This window comes from Heteronotia binoei, chromosome 5, assembly GCF_032191835.1.
Source record: "Heteronotia binoei isolate CCM8104 ecotype False Entrance Well chromosome 5, APGP_CSIRO_Hbin_v1, whole genome shotgun sequence".
Lineage (NCBI taxonomy): Eukaryota > Metazoa > Chordata > Lepidosauria > Squamata > Gekkonidae > Heteronotia > Heteronotia binoei.
In genome coordinates this window covers 12,035,788-12,058,814 of record NC_083227.1, presented here as the reverse complement: position 1 = coordinate 12,058,814, position 23,027 = coordinate 12,035,788, and the positions used below count along the sequence as shown (strand labels likewise).

At 47.8% G+C, this 23,027-nt stretch overlaps 1 protein-coding gene across 1 annotated transcript in view; it reads left to right on the top strand.

Annotated features, from left to right (window-relative positions):
- Window positions 1-22,777, top strand: part of LOC132571714 (zinc finger protein 91-like) — a 250,554-nt gene extending 227,777 nt beyond the window's left edge. The window contains exons 7-10 of the mRNA XM_060238509.1: window positions 8,952-9,030; window positions 15,252-15,378; window positions 17,720-17,812; window positions 21,123-22,777. Of these exons, the coding sequence (XP_060094492.1) occupies window positions 8,952-9,030; window positions 15,252-15,378; window positions 17,720-17,812; window positions 21,123-22,771 (1,948 nt within the window). The 3' untranslated portion in view covers window positions 22,772-22,777. The remainder of the gene's footprint in view (window positions 1-8,951; window positions 9,031-15,251; window positions 15,379-17,719; window positions 17,813-21,122) is intronic.
- The last annotated feature ends 250 nt before the right edge of the window (window positions 22,778-23,027 follow it).

Below are 23,027 nucleotides of genomic sequence, written 5' to 3'. Positions count from 1 at the left end.
GTCCAACACTCTGTGTCACATAAGAACATAAGAGAAGCCATGTTGGATCAGGCCAAAGGCCCATCCAGTCCAACACTCTGTGTCACAGAAGAACATAAGAGAAGCCCTGTTGGATCAGGCCAAAGGCCCATCCAGTCCAACACTCTGTGTCACAGAAGAACATAAGAGAAGCCATGTTGGATCAGGCCAAAGGCCCATCCAGTCCCACACTCTGTCACACAGTGGCCAAAAGAACCAGGCGCCATCAGGAGGTCCACCAGTGGGGCCAGGACACTAGAAGCCCTCCACTGTGCTCCCCCCGCCAAGCACCAAGAATACAGAGAACGTAAGAGAAGCCATGTTGGGTCAGGCCAATGGCCCATCCAGTCCAACACTCTGTCTCACACAGTGGCCAAAAAAACAGGTGCCATCAGGAGGTCCACCAGTGGGGCCAGGACACTAGAAGCCCTCCCACTGTTGCCCCTCCAAGCACCAAGAATACAGAGCATCACTCGCCCCAGACAGAGAGTTCCATCAATACGCTGTGGCTAATAGCCACTGATGGACCTCTGCTCCAGATGTTCATTCAATCCTGCCTTGAAGTTGTCTATAACCCATTTAGCTGATGGACTGCTTTTAAAGTGACCATAAAACTCTGAGTGATGTGTTTAATGATCTGTGCTGGTCGTGGACCATAAGAAACGAATTGAATAGATAGATTCATGGAGAATAAATCTATCAGTGGCTGCTAGCCGTGGTTGAAGAAGAAGAAGAATTGCAGACTTATACCCCGACCTTCTCTCTGAATCAGAGACTCAGAGTGGCTCACAATCTCCTATATCTTCTCTCCCAACAACAGACACCCTGTGAGGTGGGTGGGGCTGAGAGGGCTCTCACAGCAGCTGCCCTTTCAAGGACAAAGGCTCGGAGCAGCCTACAATCTCCTTTCCCTTCCTCCCCCACAACAGACACCCTGTGAGGTGGGTGGGGCTGGAGAGGGCTCTCACAGCAGCTGCCCTTTCAAGGACAGAGGCTCAGAGCGGCCTACAATCTCCTTTCCCTTCCTCCCCCACAACAGGCACCCTGTGAGGTGGGTGGGGCTGAGAGGGCTCTCACAGCAGCTGCCCTTTCAAGGACAGAGGCTCAGAGCGGCCTACAATCTCCTTTCTCTTCCTCCCCCACAACAGACACCATGTGAGGTGGGTGGGGCTGAGAGGGCTCTCACAGCAACTGCCCTTTCAAGGACAGAGGCTCAGAGCGGCCTACAATCTCCTTTCCCTTCCTCCCCCACAACAGACACCCTGTGAGGTGGGTGGGGCTGGAGAGGGCTCTCCCAGCAGCTGCCCTTTCAAGGACAACCTCTGCCAGAACTATGGCTGACCCAAGGCCATTCCAGCAGGTGCAAGTGGAGGAGTGGGGAATCAAACCCAGTTCTCCCAGATAAGAGTCCGCACACTTAACCAGTACACCAAACTGACTCTCTACACCAAACTGGCTCTCTACACTACACGAAAGAGAACCTCCACATTCAGAGGCACTAATCCTCTGAATCCTAGAGCCAGGAGGCTGTTGGAGCAAGAATCTACATAAACCCAGTCTGACAGCTACAGCATGACAGCTGGTGATCTAGCTGCCAGGCTAGGTCACAGTGACCTGATCAGCAGACCGGCTTGAGCCGGCAGAAGCCAAGTGATGCAATCTGCTGAGTCAGCACGGCCAGGATTGGCTGCTTGGACTATATATGATCTGTGTGTGCATCACACAGGTCTCTCCCTGTGAGATGGTGGTTAGGCGAAGCACTTTGTCCGTGGAGGTGATATTGTATAGACTGCACAAGAGAGCACTTGTTGTGTATATATGTTAATACACCTTTTGGCACTAGTTGCACGTGTCTGCCTGATTTTCTTTCCTGAAGCCCTGTGTCGGGCAAGTCATCTCCCTCACTCTGCTACTCCCGCTCCGACAGGGTTATGGGCCCAGGGCGGTTCCGCTGCGCGGAGGAGAGAGTTGAGAGTTGAGCTGACTGTGAGTTTGGAAAGAGCCGGAGGCGAGTAACGCCGGTGAAGGACACAGAAGCACCACCGTTCTCTGTTTGAGAGCCAGAGGGACGTCGGCAGCCAGCTGTGAGGAGGAGTCGGCACGATGGCTCAGCAACAGCTTGGAGTAGCCGTTGAGAAGCTCACCTCAGCCAACTACGCGGTGTGGAGCCTGAGAATGCAACACTACCTCAAGCGTGAAGGGCAATGGCTGTTCGTGAGTAACCCCCCTGCTGACTTATCTCCTGCCGAGACTGTGTTATCGGATAAGGCACTGGCCAACATAGTGCTATCTATAGGAGATGACCAGCTGGTTTATGTGCGAGGGAAGGACACTCCCAAGGCTGCCTGGGACGCGTTGAGTGCGGTGCATGTTAGCACCACTGCTGGTTCCCTCATGGCCTTGACAAGGAGGATGTTCCGCACCGTTATGCCGGCTGGAGGGTGTGTGAAAGATCACATCAAACGGCTAACGGACTGTTTCGTTGAGCTGGAGGCAAGAGGCAAGACTGTAGCTCCAGACGACAGAGTGTACATTTTGCTGTCGTCGTTGCCACCTGAGTACACTCCCCTGATAACTTCTCTGGAGACGGTGGACGTAGCGACCCTGACCATGGAATACGTCGGTGCCCACCTGCTTGACTTCCAAGAGAGAATTGCGGCCGTGAGCTGTCCGGGGGTGTCGGCCGGGCAGCGTGCTGTTATCGGTGTGTCCGGGAAGACAGCCAAGAATGAGCCAGCTTTTGCTGCTGGCAGGCGTCCGAAGGTGGAGGAAGTGGAGCCGACTGCGTTTGCAGTCCGTCGCTGCTATGGATGCGGGTCGTCGCAGCACCTGCTCCGAGCTTGCCCTGAGAGGGAGAAGAGGCGGGGGCGTGTGCGGCGAGAGCGGAGGACCGCCAGCCCGTGTGAGGAAGCAACCCGGCTGGTCACGTCTGCAGTAGAGAGCACAGGGTCTGCTTGGATTTTAGACTCCGGGGCAACGAGCCATCTCTGCTGCGAGAAGGAGTTGTTGAAAAACATTGACAGTCCTGAGCATAAGTATGTGAGATTGGCTGATGGGACCACTGCCAATTCTGTTTGCTCAGGCAATGTGGAATTTCCTGCACTGAAATGTATGTTGCAAAATGTGTTGTATGTACCCTCACTGCAGTCTAACCTGTTGAGTGTTAGCACACTGTTTGACCAGGGATACCAGGTGAGATTTGAGAAAACCTGCTGCAAAATCCTGGGAGGTGGGGGAAAGTTGCTTGTGACAGGAAAGAGGGAAGGTAAACTGTATGTGGTCCAGAGTGATTGTGCCCAGGTGGCTCAGGTGTCGAATGAGCCTGTGCACAATAATTGTATACATTTGCTCCATAGGAGACTTGGGCACTGCGGATTTAGGGCGTTAAAGAAAACCCTGGAGCTTGTGCCTAGTTTGAAAGTAAATCCTTGCAAATGTTACTTGGATTGCCAGGTCTGCAAGAAGACCAAAAGCAAGGCGTGTGCTGTTGCTAAAGAAAGCTCAAGGGAAAGCACACGAGCCCTGGAACTAGTCCATTTAGACGTTATTGGCCCATTGCCAAAGAGTCTGTCGGGGAGGAGATACTGCTTGGTGGCCACCGACGACCACACGAGGTACGCGTGGGTTTTCACCATGGTGCATAAGTCTGAGGTGTATAAGACATTCACCAAGTGGGTCAAAGCAGTGGAGAGACAATTAGGGGTTAATCTCCTAGCTGTACAAACCGACAGAGGGGGGGAATTCTTATCTAACCAGATGAAACGTTGGCTGGAGAACAAGGGCATCGCCCACCGTCTGACGAACCCAGCAACGCCCCAAGAACATGGGCTATCCGAGCGAACAGGCGCCGTGTTACAAACATTAATGCACAGCATGCTCGAGGATGCAAAGCTGCCAATTCGTTATTGGGCGGAAGCGATGCATTGCTCGGCATACGTACATAATAGGGTTTGGTGTAAGCCTGTAAATGATTTGCCTTATAAGCGGCTATATAACCACTGCCCAGATTTGAGTTTTCTGAGGGTATTTGGAACCCAAGCCTGGGTGAATATTCCTCTGAAACATAGAAGGAAAGGAGGTGACCGGGCAGTGAGCCTAACCTTTCTGGGCTACCAGCCAGAAACCAAATCATATCGCTTTTGTGATAAGCGGGCGAAGCTAACCTTTAGTAGGTCCGCTGGATTTAGTGAGTCCAGCTGGGCAAGATTGCGCTCTACGGAAAGAGACCTGGGAATGCTGCCAAGTACTGATAAGAATGTTGGAGCGCAGCCCAGAAGCCCAGCCCAGGAGGTGGCACCCAGTGGGGCTGGAGAAGGTGAGCCGAATCCTGGCACAGGGCCACGGGTGTCGGCTAGAGCCACAAAAGGCATCCCTCCTGCTAGATACGGGTTCCCAAGTGCAAACCAAGTCAGCACCCCTGAACCTGAAACATACGAGGAGGTGCTGAAGCTAGATAGTAAAGAAAGGCTAGCATGGTTTGCCGCAATGCAGAAGGAATATGATTCCTTGCTGAAAAACAGAGTGTTTACTGAGGTGCTAAGGCCGGGCAACCGGAACATTATCTCCTGTAGGTGGACCTACCGGTTAAAGAAAGACGCAAATGGAGCCGTGCAACGAAAGGCCAGGTTAGTGGCCAGAGGGTTCAGCCAAAGGAAGGGATTGGATTATCAGCAAGTGTTTGCCCCCACTTTAAAAGCTGAAACCCTCAGGGCAGCATTGTGTAAGGCTGGAAGTACGGGGCAACAAGCCCATCACTTTGACTTCGAGACAGCCTATTTGAACTCCCCCTTAGACCAGGAGCTGTTTATGGAACAAATCCCCGGTTTTGATGGTGGGAGTGGTGTGTTAAAACTGAACAAAGCCTTGTATGGTTTGAAACAAGCCGGACACGCATGGTACAAGTGTTTGAAGTCAGCATTAATGAAAGTAGGATTCAACCAGCATCTGGCAGACCCTTGCATGTTTAGCAGGGTGGTGGGAGAGTCCAGAATGATAGTCCTCATCTTTGTGGACGATCTGATTGTCTTAGTGGACTCCAACCAACAATTAGCATGGTTTCAAGAAACAGCCAGTAAGCTGTTCACTATCAAGCACCTGGGGCCAGTGAGCTACTACCTAGGGGTGGAAATAGCGAGGAGGGCCGATGGTTGTTTTGAACTGTCCCAGAGCAACAAAGTGAGAGCGCTGCTAGCTCAGTATGGTATGAACGAAGCTAGCAGTGTGCAAACACCCATGACCACAGGTTATAGCAAGGAACCTGAAGGTGAGATATTCAAGAATGTACCATTATACCAGTCCCTGATCGGGTCCTTATTGCACCTAGCGTGCTGGACCAGGCCAGATATCAGCTATGCGGTACATATATTGTGCCAGAAAAATGCTGAACCCCACCACAAAGATTGGGTGGCGGCTAAAAGAGTACTACGTTACCTCAGCGGCACAATAGAACGTAAGCTATCCCTCAGAGTAGGAGAAAAACCTGAACTACGCGCCTATGCTGACGCAAGCTGGGGGGACCGGCCCAAGGCAAAATCAACCACAGGAATTGGAATATTTCTGGGAGATGCCCTAGTAGTATGGAAAGCCACCAAGCAGACCCTGGTGGCATGTAGCACGTGTGAGGCAGAGTACGGTGCCATAAACGAATGTGTACTTAACCTAGAGTGGGCAGTACAACTGATGAGGGACTTTAGCATACCTGTAAATTTGCCAGTTTCAGTATATACTGACAACTCAGCAGCCAAAGAACTGACGGAGAACCAAGCTGCTCGAGGGAAAAGCAAGCATATACTTATCAGGTACCAAAATGTGAAGGAAGCAGCGGCTAAAAACCTCATAAAAATAATAAAGTGTACATCGGATGAGAATGCCGCTGATATATTCACGAAATGTTTAACTGCAAGTGAACATGAAAACTGTGTAAAGTGTTTGGGTATACTGGGTTTAAATAGATTAGGAGGTGTGTTGGAGCAAGAATCTACATAAACCCAGTCTGACAGCTACAGCATGACAGCTGGTGATCTAGCTGCCAGGCTAGGTCACAGTGACCTGATCAGCAGACCGGCTTGAGCCGGCAGAAGCCAAGTGATGCAATCTGCTGAGTCAGCACGGCCAGGATTGGCTGCTTGGACTATATATGATCTGTGTGTGCATCACACAGGTCTCTCCCTGTGAGATGGTGGTTAGGCGAAGCACTTTGTCCGTGGAGGTGATATTGTATAGACTGCACAAGAGAGCACTTGTTGTGTATATATGTTAATACACCTTTTGGCACTAGTTGCACGTGTCTGCCTGATTTTCTTTCCTGAAGCCCTGTGTCGGGCAAGTCATCTCCCTCACTCTGCTACTCCCGCTCCGACAGAGGCAATATCAGAGGAAGACCTCGGCCTCTCTGCCCTGCTGTTGGCCATCCAGAGGAACTGGTTGGCCAGTATGTGAGATGGGATGCTAGACTAGAAAGACCTTCACTGCTGCGATACAGCCGAGCTCTTCTAATGGTCTTATGTGTATGGAAGGCTGTAAAAGTCTTGCTTCTTTTCAGCCTTAGGGGCAAGGTTGCTAGCCTCCAGGTGAGAAGAACTTAGGAGGCCGTGAAAAATTACCGTGCAAAGAACAATTACAACTCGTGTGACACAGCTTAATACAAGAATTACACACTCGCCACAAACATTACATCAGTGCTCAATCGCACTCTGCAATATATTGAGTATTTATGTTAGCGGCATTTAAAGGGAAAACACCACAATCGACTCTTAACAGTACATTTAAGAAAAACATGCAAGGTTCTTTCTTTCATATGTGGTGGACTTGTGAAAAAGCGAAGGAGTATTGGAACATGATACAACAAGAAATCTCCAAAATTTTGGGTTATGACTTCAAGAAAATTGCAGAGACTTTTTTGCTTGGATTACAATTAGAAAAATTTCCAAAGGAAGACAGGACTTTAATTAGGTACTTGCTCTCAGCTGCTAGGCCATTGTATGCGCAGCTTTGGAAACAAGGAAAAATACCAGAGAAATGGGATTGGATTGTGAAAGTTTTATCGTGGAGTGAAATGGACAAATTAACTAAAACTTTAAAAGACTATGACTTAGACTTATTTAAAAAGGAGTGGAAGAAATTCAAAGGATATATGGAGAAAGAGTGGAACATAAAAAGACATTGGACAATTTTTTAGTATTAATCAAAAGTATTATATTTTGATAGATTAGTGGTACCTTTAGAATTGAATTCAAATTTGTAACTTCGGGGAAGTCAAGATTGGAGGGAGGGGGGTGAAATATCATATGGTTTAGTGTAAGAAAATGATAATTAAATATTGTAACCATGTGTTATTAATAAATTGTTAAAACGAAGAAAAACATGCAAGGTTTGCCAGGTTTAAACAACAATTACTTCTGTATGCAACACGCAAAGTTTGCAGTATACGCAACCAATAGAATCATAGAGTTGGAAGGGATCTGTAGTCCAACCCCCTGCACAATGCAGGAAACTCACAAGCACCCCCCCCCCCCAAATTCACAGGATCTTCACTGCTGTCAGATGGCCATCTAGCCTCTGTTTAAAAACCTCCAAGGAAGGAGACCCCACCACCTCCCGAGGAAGCCTGTTCCACTGGGGAACCGCTCTAACAGGAAGTTCTTCCTAATCTTGAGCTGGAAACTCTTGATTTAATTTCAACTCATTGGTTCTGGTCCTACCTTCCGGGGTGACAGAAAACAATTCCACACCATCCTCTATATGACAGTCTTTCAAGTACTTGAAGATGGTGATCCTATCACCTCTCAGCCATCTCTTCTCCAGGTTAAACATGCCCAGCTCCTTCAACCTTTCCTCATAGGACTTGGTCTCCAGACCCCTCACCATCTTCTGGACCCGTTCCAGCTTGTCTATATCCTTCTTAAAATGTGGTGCCCGAAAGTGAACACAATACTCCAGGTGAGGTCTTACCAGAGCAGAGTCAAGCGATATCATCACATCCCGTGATCGGGACACTATACTTCTGTTGATACAGCCCAATAAAGTTTAATAGACAACAGTCTTTGAATTAAGCGTTGACTTAGAAGAATTAATCAAAGGTTCAAAGAATGAACCAACAGAAAAAGAACCTTTGATTCCTGTGTTTTTCTCAACCTTGGCTGTGTTTCCCTTGTTTAGTTGCCAAGCCTCCAGGTAAGGCCTGGAGTCCTCTTGGAATTACAGATGACCGCCAAACCATAGAGATTGGTCGCTCCACAGAAAATGTCAGCTTCAAGGGGTGGATTTTATGATGTAAAACAGATGCTAGGTGAAATCCCTCCTCTTATCAGTGAGATAAATTTAGGATTGATAGCAAAGTCAGTGCTGCGTATTTTTCAATTCCTTCCCTCCCACCGCTTTTTTGTTTATTCTGGGGAAGAAAAACTGGGGGGGGAGGGAGGGAATTTTTTAAAACGTGGCTTCAAATTGAGAAGGAGGTAAGACGATCACGCCTCTCCCCATATGTCCCCCAGAGAGCACTGTGTTCTAGTTCACAAAAACTCTTGGAAATCCCTGGGCCTAAGGAGGCCAAACTTAAAACGACGAGGGAGCTGGCCTTCTCTATAAAAGCGCCCCAGTGGTGGAATCAGCTGCCGGAGGAGGTGCGGGCCCTGCGGGACCTCAACCAGTTCTGCAGGGCCTGCAAAACTGCCCTCTTCCAAGAAGCCTTTAAGACGTAACCAGAATTAATATTACGCTGCCTGGATAAATAGAGATTGTAGCACCACTGTATTGTTTTAGCTTTTTAAATTAATTTATATTTGTATTCATACTGTTGATTGTTTTTATCTGTCGTTGTTATATCATGATACTGGATCATGTCCTGTAAGCCGCCCTGAGCCTGCCTCGGCGGGGAGGGCGGGGTATAAATAACACTTATTATTATAAATGATCAAAGTTTCTCTTCTCGACAGGCGTGGAGCATCGGTGTCACATTCTGGATCGTGTCCTCTCCAGCGCAGAATGGAAGCAGCCGCTATGAACCCGACTCAGGTAAGAGAAGGATTGTCCTGGAAAGATGCAGAGGGCAGCTTGGGGGACTTATTTGCTGTGGGGCTGGAAGGAATTCTCCTCTGCCCTATTGCTTCCACTACTGCAGAACATACAAAGCCCTTAAAGCCCTTTATGGCCGAGGACCTGTCACATCGTTGGGTTCGCCTTTCCCCATATCTTCCCCGGTGAGCACTGCGTTTGGGAGTTCAAAATTTGCTGCCTATCCCCGGACTAGGCTCTACATGGGCCGGGGCCTTCTCAGTGGCTGCACCAATGTTGTGGAATGCTCCCCCAGAGTGTCAGACTCTGTTCTTTGATACTCTTCTTGAATACTGATCACTAACCATACTGATTAATAAAAGATATATGCTTACTAACTAGCATTAGTATAGTAGTAGGAGGGGGGCCAAGTAGAGGCTAGCCCAAGTAGCTTTCCAGGAATATCAAAGGTTGTTAGCTGGTCTTTGAAGGAGAAAGTTCCTGGGCCGATTCTCACCTCCCCCTTAGAGGCAGCAAGGACATTCTTGAACTTAAACTTGAACTTGAACATTGCTGCCGGGAAATGTAACCGCCAACTGTAGGAGATAAGGGGGAGCCGTGTGAAATGTATCACATGCAAAGACAGCCTTTGTTTTGGGAATTAGGGGTAGATATGAATGCTTTGATGTATAATGTTAAATACCAATGACTCGAACTGCTAGCCATCAGTTCCAATGTCTTTCATGCTGAAGTAACTTTGGAGAATACAATAAATGCAACTTTGTTTCAAATAACTAAGTCTGCTCATTTTGGGAACTTCAATGAACCTTTGCTGACACAGAGGCCATAAGAGCCGTGTGGGATCTCTCCCAGTCCCTTAGGGCCTGTAAAACTGAACTTTTTCAACAGGCCTATAACAACTAAGTGGGAGAAGGCTGCCGCTCTATGCTGCTGAGCAATACCATCAAGGAAAGGAAAGGTCCCCTGTGCAAGCACCAGTTGTTTCTGACTCTGGGGTGACGTTGCTTTCACAATGTTTTCACGGCAGACTTTTTACGGGGTGGTTTGCCATTGCCTTCCCCAGTCTTTTACACTTCCCCCCCCAGCAAGCTGGGGACTCCTTTGACCGACCTTGGAAGGATGGAAGGCTGAGTCGATCTTGAGCCAGCTACCTGAAATCCAGCTTCCTCCGGAATCGAACTCGGGTCGTGAGCAGAGAGTTCAGATCACAGCACTGCAGTACTGCTGCTTTACCACTCCGTGCCACGGGGCCACTAAAAGATCGAAAGGAGAACTACAACACCATTATCATCTGACTCGCCTATACCGAAATTTTTGAATAGCACCAAAATACGTAGTTGTATACTGTTCAATGGTTTAAGTTTTATTGTAACCGGAAATTGTTGTTTTAACGTGACTGTTAGCTGCCCTGAGTCCGCACGCGGAGAGGGCGGGACGTAAATCTAAAGCGAATAAATAAATGAAACAAGCTACCCCCTCGGAAGGCCATGAAATCCATCAGTCTTCTGATTGGAAGAGACAGCAGTGACCCTCTTGTATTGGCCAGTCAGTTACTATCAATTGGTCACCTGTGATCAAGCAGCGATCGCCTACGGCCTAATATTCCAGGACGTTGAGAGTGCTGTTATCTGTGTGATAGAGCCTGCCTTTTGAAGAAGATAATAAGAGCCCTGCCGGATCAGACTAGTGGTCCGCTTAGTCCAAAAAGTTTTTACCCACAATGCCCAGCCATTTGCACCAGAGCACCAACAACCAGCACACGGGGCAAAGGCCTCTTCTTCACCTGCTATTGCCTCTCAGCTCTGAAATTCAGAGGTTTGCTGCCTCAGTGTGAAGGTTCACTTTAGTCATCATGGGTAGTAGCCATTGATGGACCTCTACGACCTGCCTTGCCCACCCCTTTAAAGCCATCTGTATGCATGACAGTTACTACTTCCACTGAGGGTGAATTCCAGTTTGTTTCTTGAGTAAAGAAGCACTTTATTCTCTCTGCCTTGAATCAATTTAGCGATTAATTCATTATGTGACCCTCAGGGCTTTTTTGTAGCAGGAACTCCATAAGAACATAAGAGAAGCCATGTTGGATCAGGCCAATGGCCCATCCAATCCAACACTCTGTGTCACATAAGAATATAAGAGAAGTCATGTTGGATCAGGCCAATGGCTCATCCAGTCCAACACTCTTTGTCACATAAGAACATAAGAGAAGCCATGTTGGATCAGGCCAATGGCCCATCCAGTCCAACACTGTGTCACATAAGAACATAACAGAAGCCATGTTGGATCAGGCCAGTGGCTCATCCAGTCCAACACTGTGTCACATAAGAGCTTGAGAAGCCGTGTTGGATCAGGCCAATGGCCCATCCAGTCCAACACTCTGTGTCACATAAGAGCATAAGAGAAGCCATGTTGGATCAGGCCAATGGCCCATCCACTCTCAACACTCTGTGTCACACAGTGGTCAAAAGAAGCCAAACCCAAGTGCCATCAAGTGGTCCACCAGTGGGGCTAGAAGCCCTTCCACTTTGCCCCCCGCCCGACCAAGCACCAAGAATACAGAGCATCTCTGCCCCAGAGAGTTCCAACAATAAGCTGTGGCTAATAGCCACTGATGGACCTCTGCTGCATATGTAATCCATTCCTTTCTTGAAGCTGGCTATGCTTGTAGCTGCCACCACCTCCTGTGGCAGTGAATTCCACTTGTTAATCACCCTTTGGGTGAAGAAGGACTTCCTTTTATCTGTTCTAACCTGACTGTTCAGCAATTTCATTGAATGCCCACAAGTTTGCATATTAGACTACCTCCCCCTCCCACCTCTGATGTTGCTAATCCTCCAAGAGTTTACAGTAGGCCCTGTAAGAGCCCTGTAAGCTTTTGGAGGATTGGCTTAGGGTTGCCAAGTCCCCTGCGGGCAACCCGGACGTGACATCGTCGCACCAGCCGCTCTAGGCATTTCTGGGAAAACTCTATGGTTTTCCCAGACGCTCTAGTGATTAGGGAGGGGAAAACTCTATGGCACCTATGACATCATGGTACCTATGAAAAATCTATTATGTCATCCCGGATGCTCTAGTGATTTGGGAGGGGAAAACTCTATGGCACCTATGACGTCATGGTACCTATGAAAAATCTATTATGTCATCCCGGACGCTCTAGTGATTTGGGAGGGGAAAACTCTATGGCACCTATGACGTCATGGTACCTATGAAAAATCTATTATGTCATCCCGGACGCTCTAGTGATTTGGGAGGGGAAAACTCTGTGGCACCTATGACGTCATGGTACCTATGAAAAATCTATTATGTCATCCCGGACGCTCTAGTGATTTGGGAGGGGAAAACTCTGTGGCACCTATGACGTCATGGTACCTATGAAAAATCTATTATGTCATCCCGGACACTCTAGTGATTTGGGAGGGGAAAACTCTGTGGCACCTATGACGTCATGGTACCTATGAAAAATCTATTATGTCATCCCGGACACTCTAGTGATTTGGGAGGGGAAAACTCTGTGGCACCTATGACGTCATGGTACCTATGAAAAATCTATTATGTCATCCCGGACACTCTAGTGATTTGGGAGGGGAAAACTCTGTGGCACCTATGACGTCATGGTACCTATGAAAAATCTATTATGTCATTGCGCTGGTGACATCGGGGGAGGTTCCCTCCGCCAGCCCAATGTGGACCAGTGGGGTCAGAATCTCCAGGGCAGGAGAACCCCTATCCGGGCCGGGGGCTTGGCAGATCTAGATTGGCTACATCGGGGGGGTGTAGCCTAATATGCAAAGGAGTTCCTGCTACAAAAAAAAGCCCTGGTGAGCCTTAATTTTAGTCTGATGGGACAGAGAGAAAGCTCTCTTTGTCACCTCTCTCCACCCTGTGCATAATTCTATAAGCCTCAATTGTATCTCCCTTTAAAGTTCCAGACCTCATTTGTCGAACTCATTTGTTATGAGGGCCTGATCTGAAATAAATGAGACCTTGTTGGGCCGGGCCGTGTCGGGTTGGGCTGGTCCACGTGTGTACCTATTTAAGATTAAGTAGCAAGAGATATAAATTTTATAAAGAACACAGACAAACACAAATAGCCTGCTTCGGCGGGGAGGGCGGGAACCAAATTATTATTATTATTATTATTATTATTATTATTATTATTATTATTATTATTATTATTATTATTATTATTATATTTAGAACTTAAAACATGCTTAAAATGTTAGCACTCATTGGTATTAAAGATGCTTTCTTGGTATTTCTCCCATGGGATCCAGGGGAGCTGGGCAAAGGAAGCTCTGCCTCTTTCCTTCCTTCCCCAGGGGACTTTGGGTGGGGGGGGGAAGCCTCAGCCAATAGAAGGAAGAGAGGCTTGGCTCAGGAGCTCTGCCGTGCGATTGAGAGAGCCTGGCAAAGCAAGCTGTCCCCCCCCCCCCTTCTTCCCCAAGGGAGGAGCCTCAGCCAATGCAGAGAATAGAGCTTTTGCTCTGTAGCTCCTGTGCAAGTGAGCAAGCCTGGCAAAGCAAGCTTTTATGCAGAAGGAAGCAAGAGAGGGAGAAGGAAGCAGAGGACAGCCAGTTGCTCAGGGGCCTGACAGGAGCCCTCCGGGGGCCTGATTCAGCCTCCGAACTGCATGTTTGACACCCCTGTTCCAGATGGTTCATCCTTTCCTCATAGGGAAGGTGCTCCAACCATCCTCCCCCTCCTCCTCCTGGCTGCTCTCCTTTGTACTTTTTCCAGCTCTGCACTGTCCTTTTTGACATGGTACACAGGGTTTCAAGTGAGGCCATAACGGTTTGGGGTATTTCATTTTCGTTCTCTTTCCTAATAATTCTTAGCGTGGGTTTTGCCTTTCCCCCCAGTGCCGCACCCTGGGTAAACACATTCATCGAACTTTCCACTGAACTTTCTGTCTCAGCTTATATACATCACCTTATACCAGTTTGGTGTAGTGGTTAAGTGCGCAGACGCTTACCTGGGAGAACCGGCTTTGATTCCCCCACTCCTCCACTTGCAGCTGCTGGAATGGCCTTGGGTCAGCCATAGCTCTGGCAGAGCTGTACTTGAAAGGACAGCTTCTGGGAGAGCTCTCTCAGCCCCACCTACATCACAGAGTGTTGTGTGGGAGGAACGTAAAGATTATGAGCTGCTCTGAGATTCAGAGGGAAGGGTGGGATAGAAATCATCTTGTACTTACCACACTGAACTTCATTTGCAATGTGGCTGCCAACTCATGCAGTTTAGAGAGATCTTCTGGTGGAAGTAGAAAGTTGCCATCAACTTGTGGCCAAATTCTGGCGATCCTGTGGGATTTTCAAGGCCAGAGATGGCTACTAGCCATGGTGACTTAGGGGAACCTCCACATTTGGAGGCACTGATCCTCTGAATCCCAGAGCCAGGAGACAACATCAGGGGAAGGGCCTGGGCCTCTCTGCCCTGTTGTTGGCCCTCCAGAGGAACCCGTTCCTTAAAAAATAGGGGGCATTGTTAGAGACGATTCAGAGCTGACTGACAGCCCAGCCCACAACTGGCCACAAAACTCACTGAGTGATTATTTCGTTTCTTGCTGAACTTGAGTTCATGCACAGGTGCAGAACAGTGGACTCCCCCAGGACTGAATTTGGACATAGGGTTCTTATCTCGCCATAGGTGCTAATTCTTCTACCCTCATGCATTCCCCCCCTGCTCTAATAAAGCTGATCACAATATGAGAACATAATAACATAAGAGAAGCCATGCTGGATCAGGCCAGTGGCCCCTCCAGTCCAACACTCTGTGTCACATAAGAACATAAGAGAAGCCATGTTGGATCAGGCCAGTGGCCCATCCAGTCCAACAGTCTGTGTCGCATAAGAACATAAGAGAAGCCGTGTTGGATCAGGCCAGTGGCCCCTCCAGTCCAACACTCTGTGTCACATAAGAACATAAGAGAAGCCATGTTGGATCAGGCCAATGGCCCATCCAAGTCCAACTCTCTGTGTCACATAAGAACATAAGAGAAGCCCTGTTGGATCAGGCCAACGGCCCATGCAGTCCAACACTCTGTGTCACAGAAGAACATAAGAGAAGCCATGTTGGATCAGGCCAATGACCCATCTAGTCCAACAGTCTGTGTCACATAAGAACATAACAGAAGCCATGTTGGATCAGGCCAGTGGCCCATCCAGTCCAACACTCTGTGTCACATAAGAACATAAAGTGTGTTATTCATCCTTTTTCCGCAGAGTCCGATGACTTTTGAGGAGGTCGCTGTATATTTCTCCAAGTCTGAATGGGCTCTGCTGAATCCGGACCAAAGAGCCCTGTACAGGGAAGTCATGCTGGAGAATTATGGGATGTTGGCCTCTCTGGGTAAGGTTCTCTATTCTTGGCTAATACAGCTGTTTTTACTTTTGGGATTCTTACCTCTAGCATGTACTTATGATTCATCGTGGTGTTCTGTGAGGATCCCTGGGGGACGGCGGGGAGGTAGACCTGCAAATACTTTTCTGTGGTGGACTTCAGAGTTTTTGCAAGGATTTAGGACGCTGTTGGGGATTGGGCATAATATTCTGGGAGAAGCTGTCATCTCCGCCACTGCTGCATACCCAGCTTCACTGTTTTCCCAGTCATTGCTGGCTCCCAACTGATTGCAGCAGCTTGCAGATAGATTGCTAAGGCTTCCTTCTCTTGCGAAAGGCCGTGTGCGTTCGGAAGCCGGAAGTGTCTTGAGGGATCCTGTGACTCGTTGAGCAAAACTGTTTTGGGGATGGTGGGAGGAAGGAATTTTGAGTGACTGCCGCCGATTAACACTGTTTTAAACTCTTGTTTTTTAAAATTCTTTTTTCGTTTTAATGAGGGATGTTTGGGGAAAGGGTTTATTATGTCTACTGGGTCACCGTTATCTGCCTCCTTGTTCATTTTCTCAAAGAACTTCAAAAGCTTGGTGGGGCAGGACGTCCTTCATTTCCCCTCAACAGGCTTTGTCCCTCTGTGTACCTCATAATTCTGTCCTCAGTTACACTTTCTACTAATTTGTGTAGTGTCAGTGGCCTGCAGTTTCCTGGTTCTCCTCTGGACCCCTTTTTTTAAAAAAAAATTGTGTTAACGTTTGCTACTTCCAAGTCTTCTGGTAGAGTGGCTGGTTTTAGTGACGTTGCATGTATTTCTTTAGTTCTCGTTATTCATTTACATTATTTATACATATACAGAGAGCCAGTTTCGTGTAGTGGTTCAGTGTGCGGACTCTCATCTGGGAGAACTGGGTTTGATTCCCCACTCCTCCACTTGCAGCTGCTGGAATGGCCTTGGGTCAGCCATAGCTCTGGCAGAGGTTGTCCTTGAAAGGGCAGCTGCTGTGAGAGCCCTCTCAACACCACCCACCTCACAGGGTGTCTGTTGTGGGGGAGGAAGGGAAAGGAGATTGTAGACCGCTCTGAGTCTCTGTCCTTGAAAGGGCAGCTGCTGTGAGACCCCTCTCCAGCCCCACCCACCTCACAGGGTGTCTGTTGTGGGGGAGGAAGCGAAAGGAGATTGTAGGCCGCTCTGAGCCTCTGTCCTTGAAAGGGCAGCTGCTGTGAGAGCCCTCTCAGCCCCACCCACCTCACAGAGTGTCTGTTGTGGGGGGAGAAGACATAGGAGATTGTAAGCCACTCTGAGTCTCTGATTCAGGGAAAAGGGCGGGGTATAAATCTGCAATTCCTCTTCTTCTTCTTTAAAGTCCACCTTTCACACTGACGCTTAGGGTGGATTACATGAATGCAAGTTAGTAGATCAGCAGTCTCACAGATGAATTCTCTTAAAATCTCTCAAGAGTCTGCCATCAGGAACCAGAGACTTAACCAGTTTTTAATTTCCCCACTAGGTCTAGAAGAGAGCCAGTTTGGTTTAGCGGTTAACTGCTCTTATCTGGGAGAAGTGGGTTTGATTCCACACTCCTCCACATACACCTGCTGGTGTGACGTTGGGTCAGTCACAAGTTTTCTCAAGTCTGTTCTGCTCAAGAGCAGTTCTGGGAGAGCTATCTCAGCCCCACCTGCCTCACAGGGTGTCTGTTGTGGGGGAGGAAGGGAAAGGAGATTGTAGGCTGCTCTGAGCCTCTGTCCTTGAAAGGGCAGCTGCTGTGAGAGCCCTCTCCAGCCCCACCCACCTCACAGGGTGTTTGTTGTGGGGTAGGAAGGGAAAGGAGATTGTAGGCCGCTCTGAGCCTCTGTCCTTGAAAGGGCAGCTTCTGTGAGAGCCCTCTCAGCCCCACCCACCTCACAGGGTGTCTGTTGTGGGAGAGGAAGATAAAGGAGATTGTAAGTTGCTCTGAGACTCCTTCGGCTAGTAAGGGCAGGGTATAAATCCAATTTCCTCCTTCTCCTTCTTCATCTTTCCTTACCTCAATTTAGCATTTTTTTAAAAAAATGTGTGCTTCTTTCCTTCTCTTTGCATTTGTCTTAAGTCTTTGGTACCTAATTTTGTGAAGATTTTTTTTCCTACTGGAGTTGATACATTTTTAGGATGACGTTTATAGCGGGGTGATTTTTTTCTTGTCGTTAATATTGGCATTGTTTTACCTTGCAAGTACCCTGGGCCAATTTGTTTGCAGGTGCTATGTTAAAAAACTTTTTCTAAAGGGGAAATAAAATTTAAAATGTAATTTCCCACGTGGGAGGCTATTCAGTCTGTTCTGGTATTCCTGAAATATTCCCCCCCCCTTCCAAAACAGGACTTGCGGTTGCCACCTCTGACCTCCCGTGCTGGCCAGAAGAAGGAGAAGCTTCATTTCCTTGGGATGCTGAACCAGGAGCAAGAGCAGCAGGTAAAACTGTCACTTACATGGTAGGAGATCCTCTTTCTGGTTTGTTGGGTTATGAGTTCTCCAGTCAGGCTCCAGAGTCCTGGATATGCACAGATAATAACATTTAGGCATGGATCCAGGAAGAAATTTCAAGCAAGAGTCAGAACATAAGAAGATAAGAGAAGCCATGTTGCATCACACCAATGGCCCATCCAGTCCAACACTCTGTGTCACATAAGAGAAGCCATGTTGGATCCGTCCAATGGCCCCTCCAGTCCAACACTCTGTGTCACATAAGAACATAAGAGAAGCCATGTTGGATCAGGCCAGTGGCCTATCCAGTCCAACACTCTGTGTCACATAAGAACATAAGAGAAGCCATGTTGGATCAGGCCAGTGGCCTATCCAGTCCAACACTCTGTGTCACATAAGAACATAAGAGAAGCCATGCTGGATCCGTCCAATGGCCCATCCAGTCCAACACTCTGTGTCACATAAGAACATAAGAGAAGCCATGTTGGATCAGGCCAGTGGCCTATCCAGTCCAACACTCTGTGTCACATAAGAACATAAGAGAAGCCATGTTGGATCCGTCCAATGGCCCATCCAGTCCAACACTCTGTGTCACATAAGAACATAAGAGAAGCCATGCTGGATCAGGCCAATGGCCCATCCAGTCCAACACTCTGTGTCACATAAGAACATAAGAGAAGCCATGTTGGATCTGGCCAAAGGCCCATCCAGTCCAACACTCTGTGTCACATAAGAGAAGCCATGTTGGATCCGTCCAATGGCCCATCCAGTCCAACACTCTGTGTCACATAAGAACATAAGAGAAGCCATGTTGGGTCAGGCCAATGGCCCATCCAGTCCAACACTCTGTGTCACATAAGAACATAAGAGAAGCCATGCTGGATCAGGCCAACGGCCCATCCAGTCCAACACTCTGTGTCACATAAGAACATAAGAGAAGCCATGTTGGGTCAGGCCAATGGCCCATCCAGTCCAATACTTTGTGTCACATAAGAACATAAGAGAAGCCATGTTGGATCAGGCCAATGGCCCATCCAGTCCAACACTCTGTGTCACATAAGAACATAAGAGAAGCCATGTTGGATCTGGCCAAAGGCCCATCCAGTCCAACACTCTGTGTCACATAAGAACATAGGAGAAGCCATGTTGGGTCAGGTCAATGCCCCATCCAGTCCAACACTCTGTGTCACATAAGAACATAAGAGAAGCCATGTTGGGTCAGGTCAATGGCCCATCCAGTCCAACACTCTGTGTCACATACCTTCTTTATCCCATGCATAATCTTGTAAATCTCTCATGTCGCCCTGCAGTCGACATTTCTCCAAGCTAAAGAGCCCCAAGCGTTTCTTTACAGGGAAAGTGTTCCAACCCTTGACTCATTCTAGTTGCCTTTTTCTGCACTTAAAGGTGCTTTCTTTGTATTTCTCACATGCGACGCAGGGAACTGAGCAAAGGAAACTCTGGCTCTTTCTTTCCTTCCCTAAGAGATGAAGAGGGGGAGGAGTCTCAGACAATAAAAGCCAGAGAGGCTTGGCTAAGTAGCTCTGCTGTGTGATTGAGAGAGCCTGGCAAAGCAAAGTATCCCTCCTCCCCTTCCTCTCCCAAGGGAGGAGCCTCAGCCATTGTAGAAAAAAGAGGTTTTGCTCTGTAGCTCCTGTGCAATTGAGGAAGCCTAGCAAAGCAAGCTGTGATGCAGAAAGGAGCTAGAAAGAGGGAGAAGGAAGCAGTTGACAGCCAGTTGCTCGGGGGGCCTTATAGGAGCCCTCTGGGGGCCCCTGGGCCGCATGTTTAACACCCCTGGTTTAAAGGGACTGTATCAGAACAAAGGCAATAATAATGAGATGAGCCGTCTGTATTTAAACCCTGCAAACGTCTCCGTTTTTGCCTCTACATGCAATTACGGTTCTTTAAAAAAGAAAAGAAAAGAGGAGATAAAGTCCAATCACATGTTTATTTTAAAGTCCTAAACAGGTGCCTGTGATGCTGGAATTACTAGCCAGTGAAAGAAATTGCAGTTAAAGATCCTAATGGTACTGAAGGTCTTTTGATAAATGCTTTTCAGAGAGGGAAATTAGAGTGGGGAACAGTTGAAGAAGAAGAAAATATGGAATTTATATCCCGCCCTCCGCTCTGAATCTCAGAGTGGCTCACAATCTCCTTCATCTTCCTCCCCCACAACAGACACCCTGTGAGGTGAATGGTGCTGAGCGGCTGGAGGAGGTCAGGGCCCTGCGAGAGCTTCCGCAGGGCCTGCAAAACGGCACTCTTCCGCCACGCATTTTCATAATGGCAACACCTGCAGCAACGGAAAAGGTCTCCTGTGCAAGCACCAGTCGTTTCCGACTCTGGGGTGACGTTGCTTTCACAACGTTTTCACGGCAGACTTCTTATGGGGTAGTTTGCCTTTGCTTTCCCCAGTCATCTACACTTTCCCCCCAACAAGCTGGGTACTCAAGTTACCAACCACGGAAGGATGGAAGGCTGAGTCAACCTTGGGCCGGCTACCTGAACCAGCTTTTGCAGGGATCGAACTCAGTTTGTGAGCAGAGAGTTCAGATCACAGTAGTGCAGTACTGCTGCTTTACCACTCTGCGCCACCGGGACAGGCCCATAAATGCTACCGACGGATCCATCTCATCATGCTGTGGCGATTCTGGGACCTCTTAGAACATCTAACATCGACCATCTAGCTACTTGCCACCATTGGAATTTTAACTGTTGTCTGAAACGATTGTACTAGCACCTGTTGATGTTTTAATAATTGTTCTTCTGTTTTTATGTTCTAGCGGCCCCGTGGCGCAGAGTGGTGGTAAAGCAGCAGTACTGCGGTACTGTGATCTGAACTCTCTGCTCACGACCTGAGTTCGATCCCAGCGAAAGCTGGATTCAGGTAGCCAGCCTGAGGTTGACTCAGCCTTCCATCCTTCCGAGGTCGGTCAAAGGAGTCCCCAGCTTGCTGGGGGGGCGGTGGAAAGTGTAAAAGACTGGGGAAGGCAATGGCAAACCACCCCGTAAAAAGTCTGCTGTGAAAACATTGTGAAAGCAACGTCACCCCAGAGTTGGAAATGACTGGTGCTTGCACAGGGGACCTTTCCCTTTTCCTTTTATGTTCTTATCGTTGTTTTATCGTTTGTTGACACTAATCTGATCGCGTGACCCTTCACCTGTGAGCCGCCTTGAGTCTGCCTTCGGCGGGGAGGGCGGGGGATATAAATTAAATAAATAAATAGAAATTGAGTATATTTGATAATCTGGGGCTTTGTTTCTCCCTCATCAGATTTCTTGTCTGTCTCTTCAGGTGATGAGAAGGAACATGAGAAGGAACAACAGCCCAAAAGGGAAGCCGAAGTAAAGCAAGAGGAGCAGAAGAAATCCATTTTGCCTGACGGAGCTGTTGTTAGTGAAATTCCAGTCCAACAAGAAGGTTATGAGAAAATGACAGTGTTCCCTCTGTGCCCAGAAGTAATCACTGCTAAATTAAGTCTTAGCCCACATCAAACAACACAGCCTGTAGAGAAATGCTTAGAGAGTGGGAAGACCTACAGTTGGAAAGACCTACACCTTACTGGGAATGAAAGAATCCATGCAGGGGAGAAACCATATAAATGTTCAGAATGTGGAAAGGGATTTACTTCTAGAACAAATCTTGTTTCCCATCAAAGTATTCACACAGGGGAGAGACCATATAGATGCTCAGAATGTGGGATGTGTTTCAGTCAGGGCTCAGTCCTTGTTTCCCATGAAAGAATTCACACAGGGGAGAAACCGTATAAATGCTCAGAATGCGGAAAGTCCTTCAATAAGAAAGGAAGCCTTACTTCCCATCGAAGAATCCATACAGGGGAAAAACCATACAAGTGCTTGGAATGTGGAATGTGCTTCAGTCAGGGTTCAAGCCTTGCTTCCCATCAAAGAATCCACACAGGGGAGAAACCATATAAATGCTCACAATGTGGGAAGAGCTTCAGTAAGAGCTCAAACCTTGTTTCTCATCAAATTATCCACACAGGAGAGAAACCATATAAATGCTCAGAATGTGGACAATGCTTTACTAAAAATGGAAGCCTTACTTCTCATCAAAGAATTCACACAGGGGAAAAACCATATCAGTGCTCAGAATGTGGAGTGCGCTTCAGTCAGGCCTCAAGTCTTGCTTTCCATTACAGAACCCACACAGGGGAGAAACCATATAAATGTTCTGAATGTGGAAAGGGATTCAGTAAGAGTGGAAGTCTTACTTCCCATCAAAGAATCCATTCAGGGGAGAAACCATATAAGTGCTTGGAATGCGGAAAGAGCTTCAGTGACAGCCCAGGTCTTACTTCCCATCAAAGAATCCACACTGGGGAGAAACCATATAAATGTTCTGAGTGTGGAAAGAGTTTTAGTCAAAGCTCAAATCTTGCTTCCCATCAAAGAATCCACACAGGGGAGAAACCATATAAATGCTCAGAATGTGGAATATGTTTCACTCAGGGTTCAAGCCTTGCTTTGCATTATAGAACCCACACAGGGGAGAAACCTTATAAATGTTCCGAGTGTGGAAAGAGTTTCAGTAAGAGTGGAAGCCTTACTTCCCATCAAAGAACCCATACAGGGGAAAAACCATATAAGTGTTTGGAATGTGGAAAGAGCTTCAGTCATAGCACAAATCTTGTTTCCCACCAAAGAATCCACACAGGAGAAAAACCATATATATGCTCTGAATGTGGAAAAAGCTTCAATAGGGGAGGTAGTCTTATTTCCCATCAAAGAATCCACACGGGGGAAAGGCCATATAAGTGCTTGGAATGTGGGAAAAGCTTCAGTGATAGCTCAGGCCTGGCAACCCATCAGAGAATCCACACAGGGGAGAAGCCGTATAAATGCTGTGAGTGTGGAAAGAGTTTTGGTCAGAGTTCAAACCTTGCCTCCCATAGAAAAATCCACATGGGAACCACGACATAAATGTTTGGGATAAGGAATGTGTTTAAGTCGGGGGTGAAGCCTTGCTTCTGTCCTGGAATCCACAAAGGAGAGAAACAATATCTATATTCCGGTTCCAGAAAGGGTTTTATGGGAAAATTGACGCTGGGGAGAAACTATATAAATGCTCAGAACCTGGAAAGAACTTCAGGAAGAATGTAAGCCTCACTCTGTAGCAAAGAATAACACACCGGAGGAACCATAGAAATGCTCTGTAGGGTCAACTGTAACTTTGCTT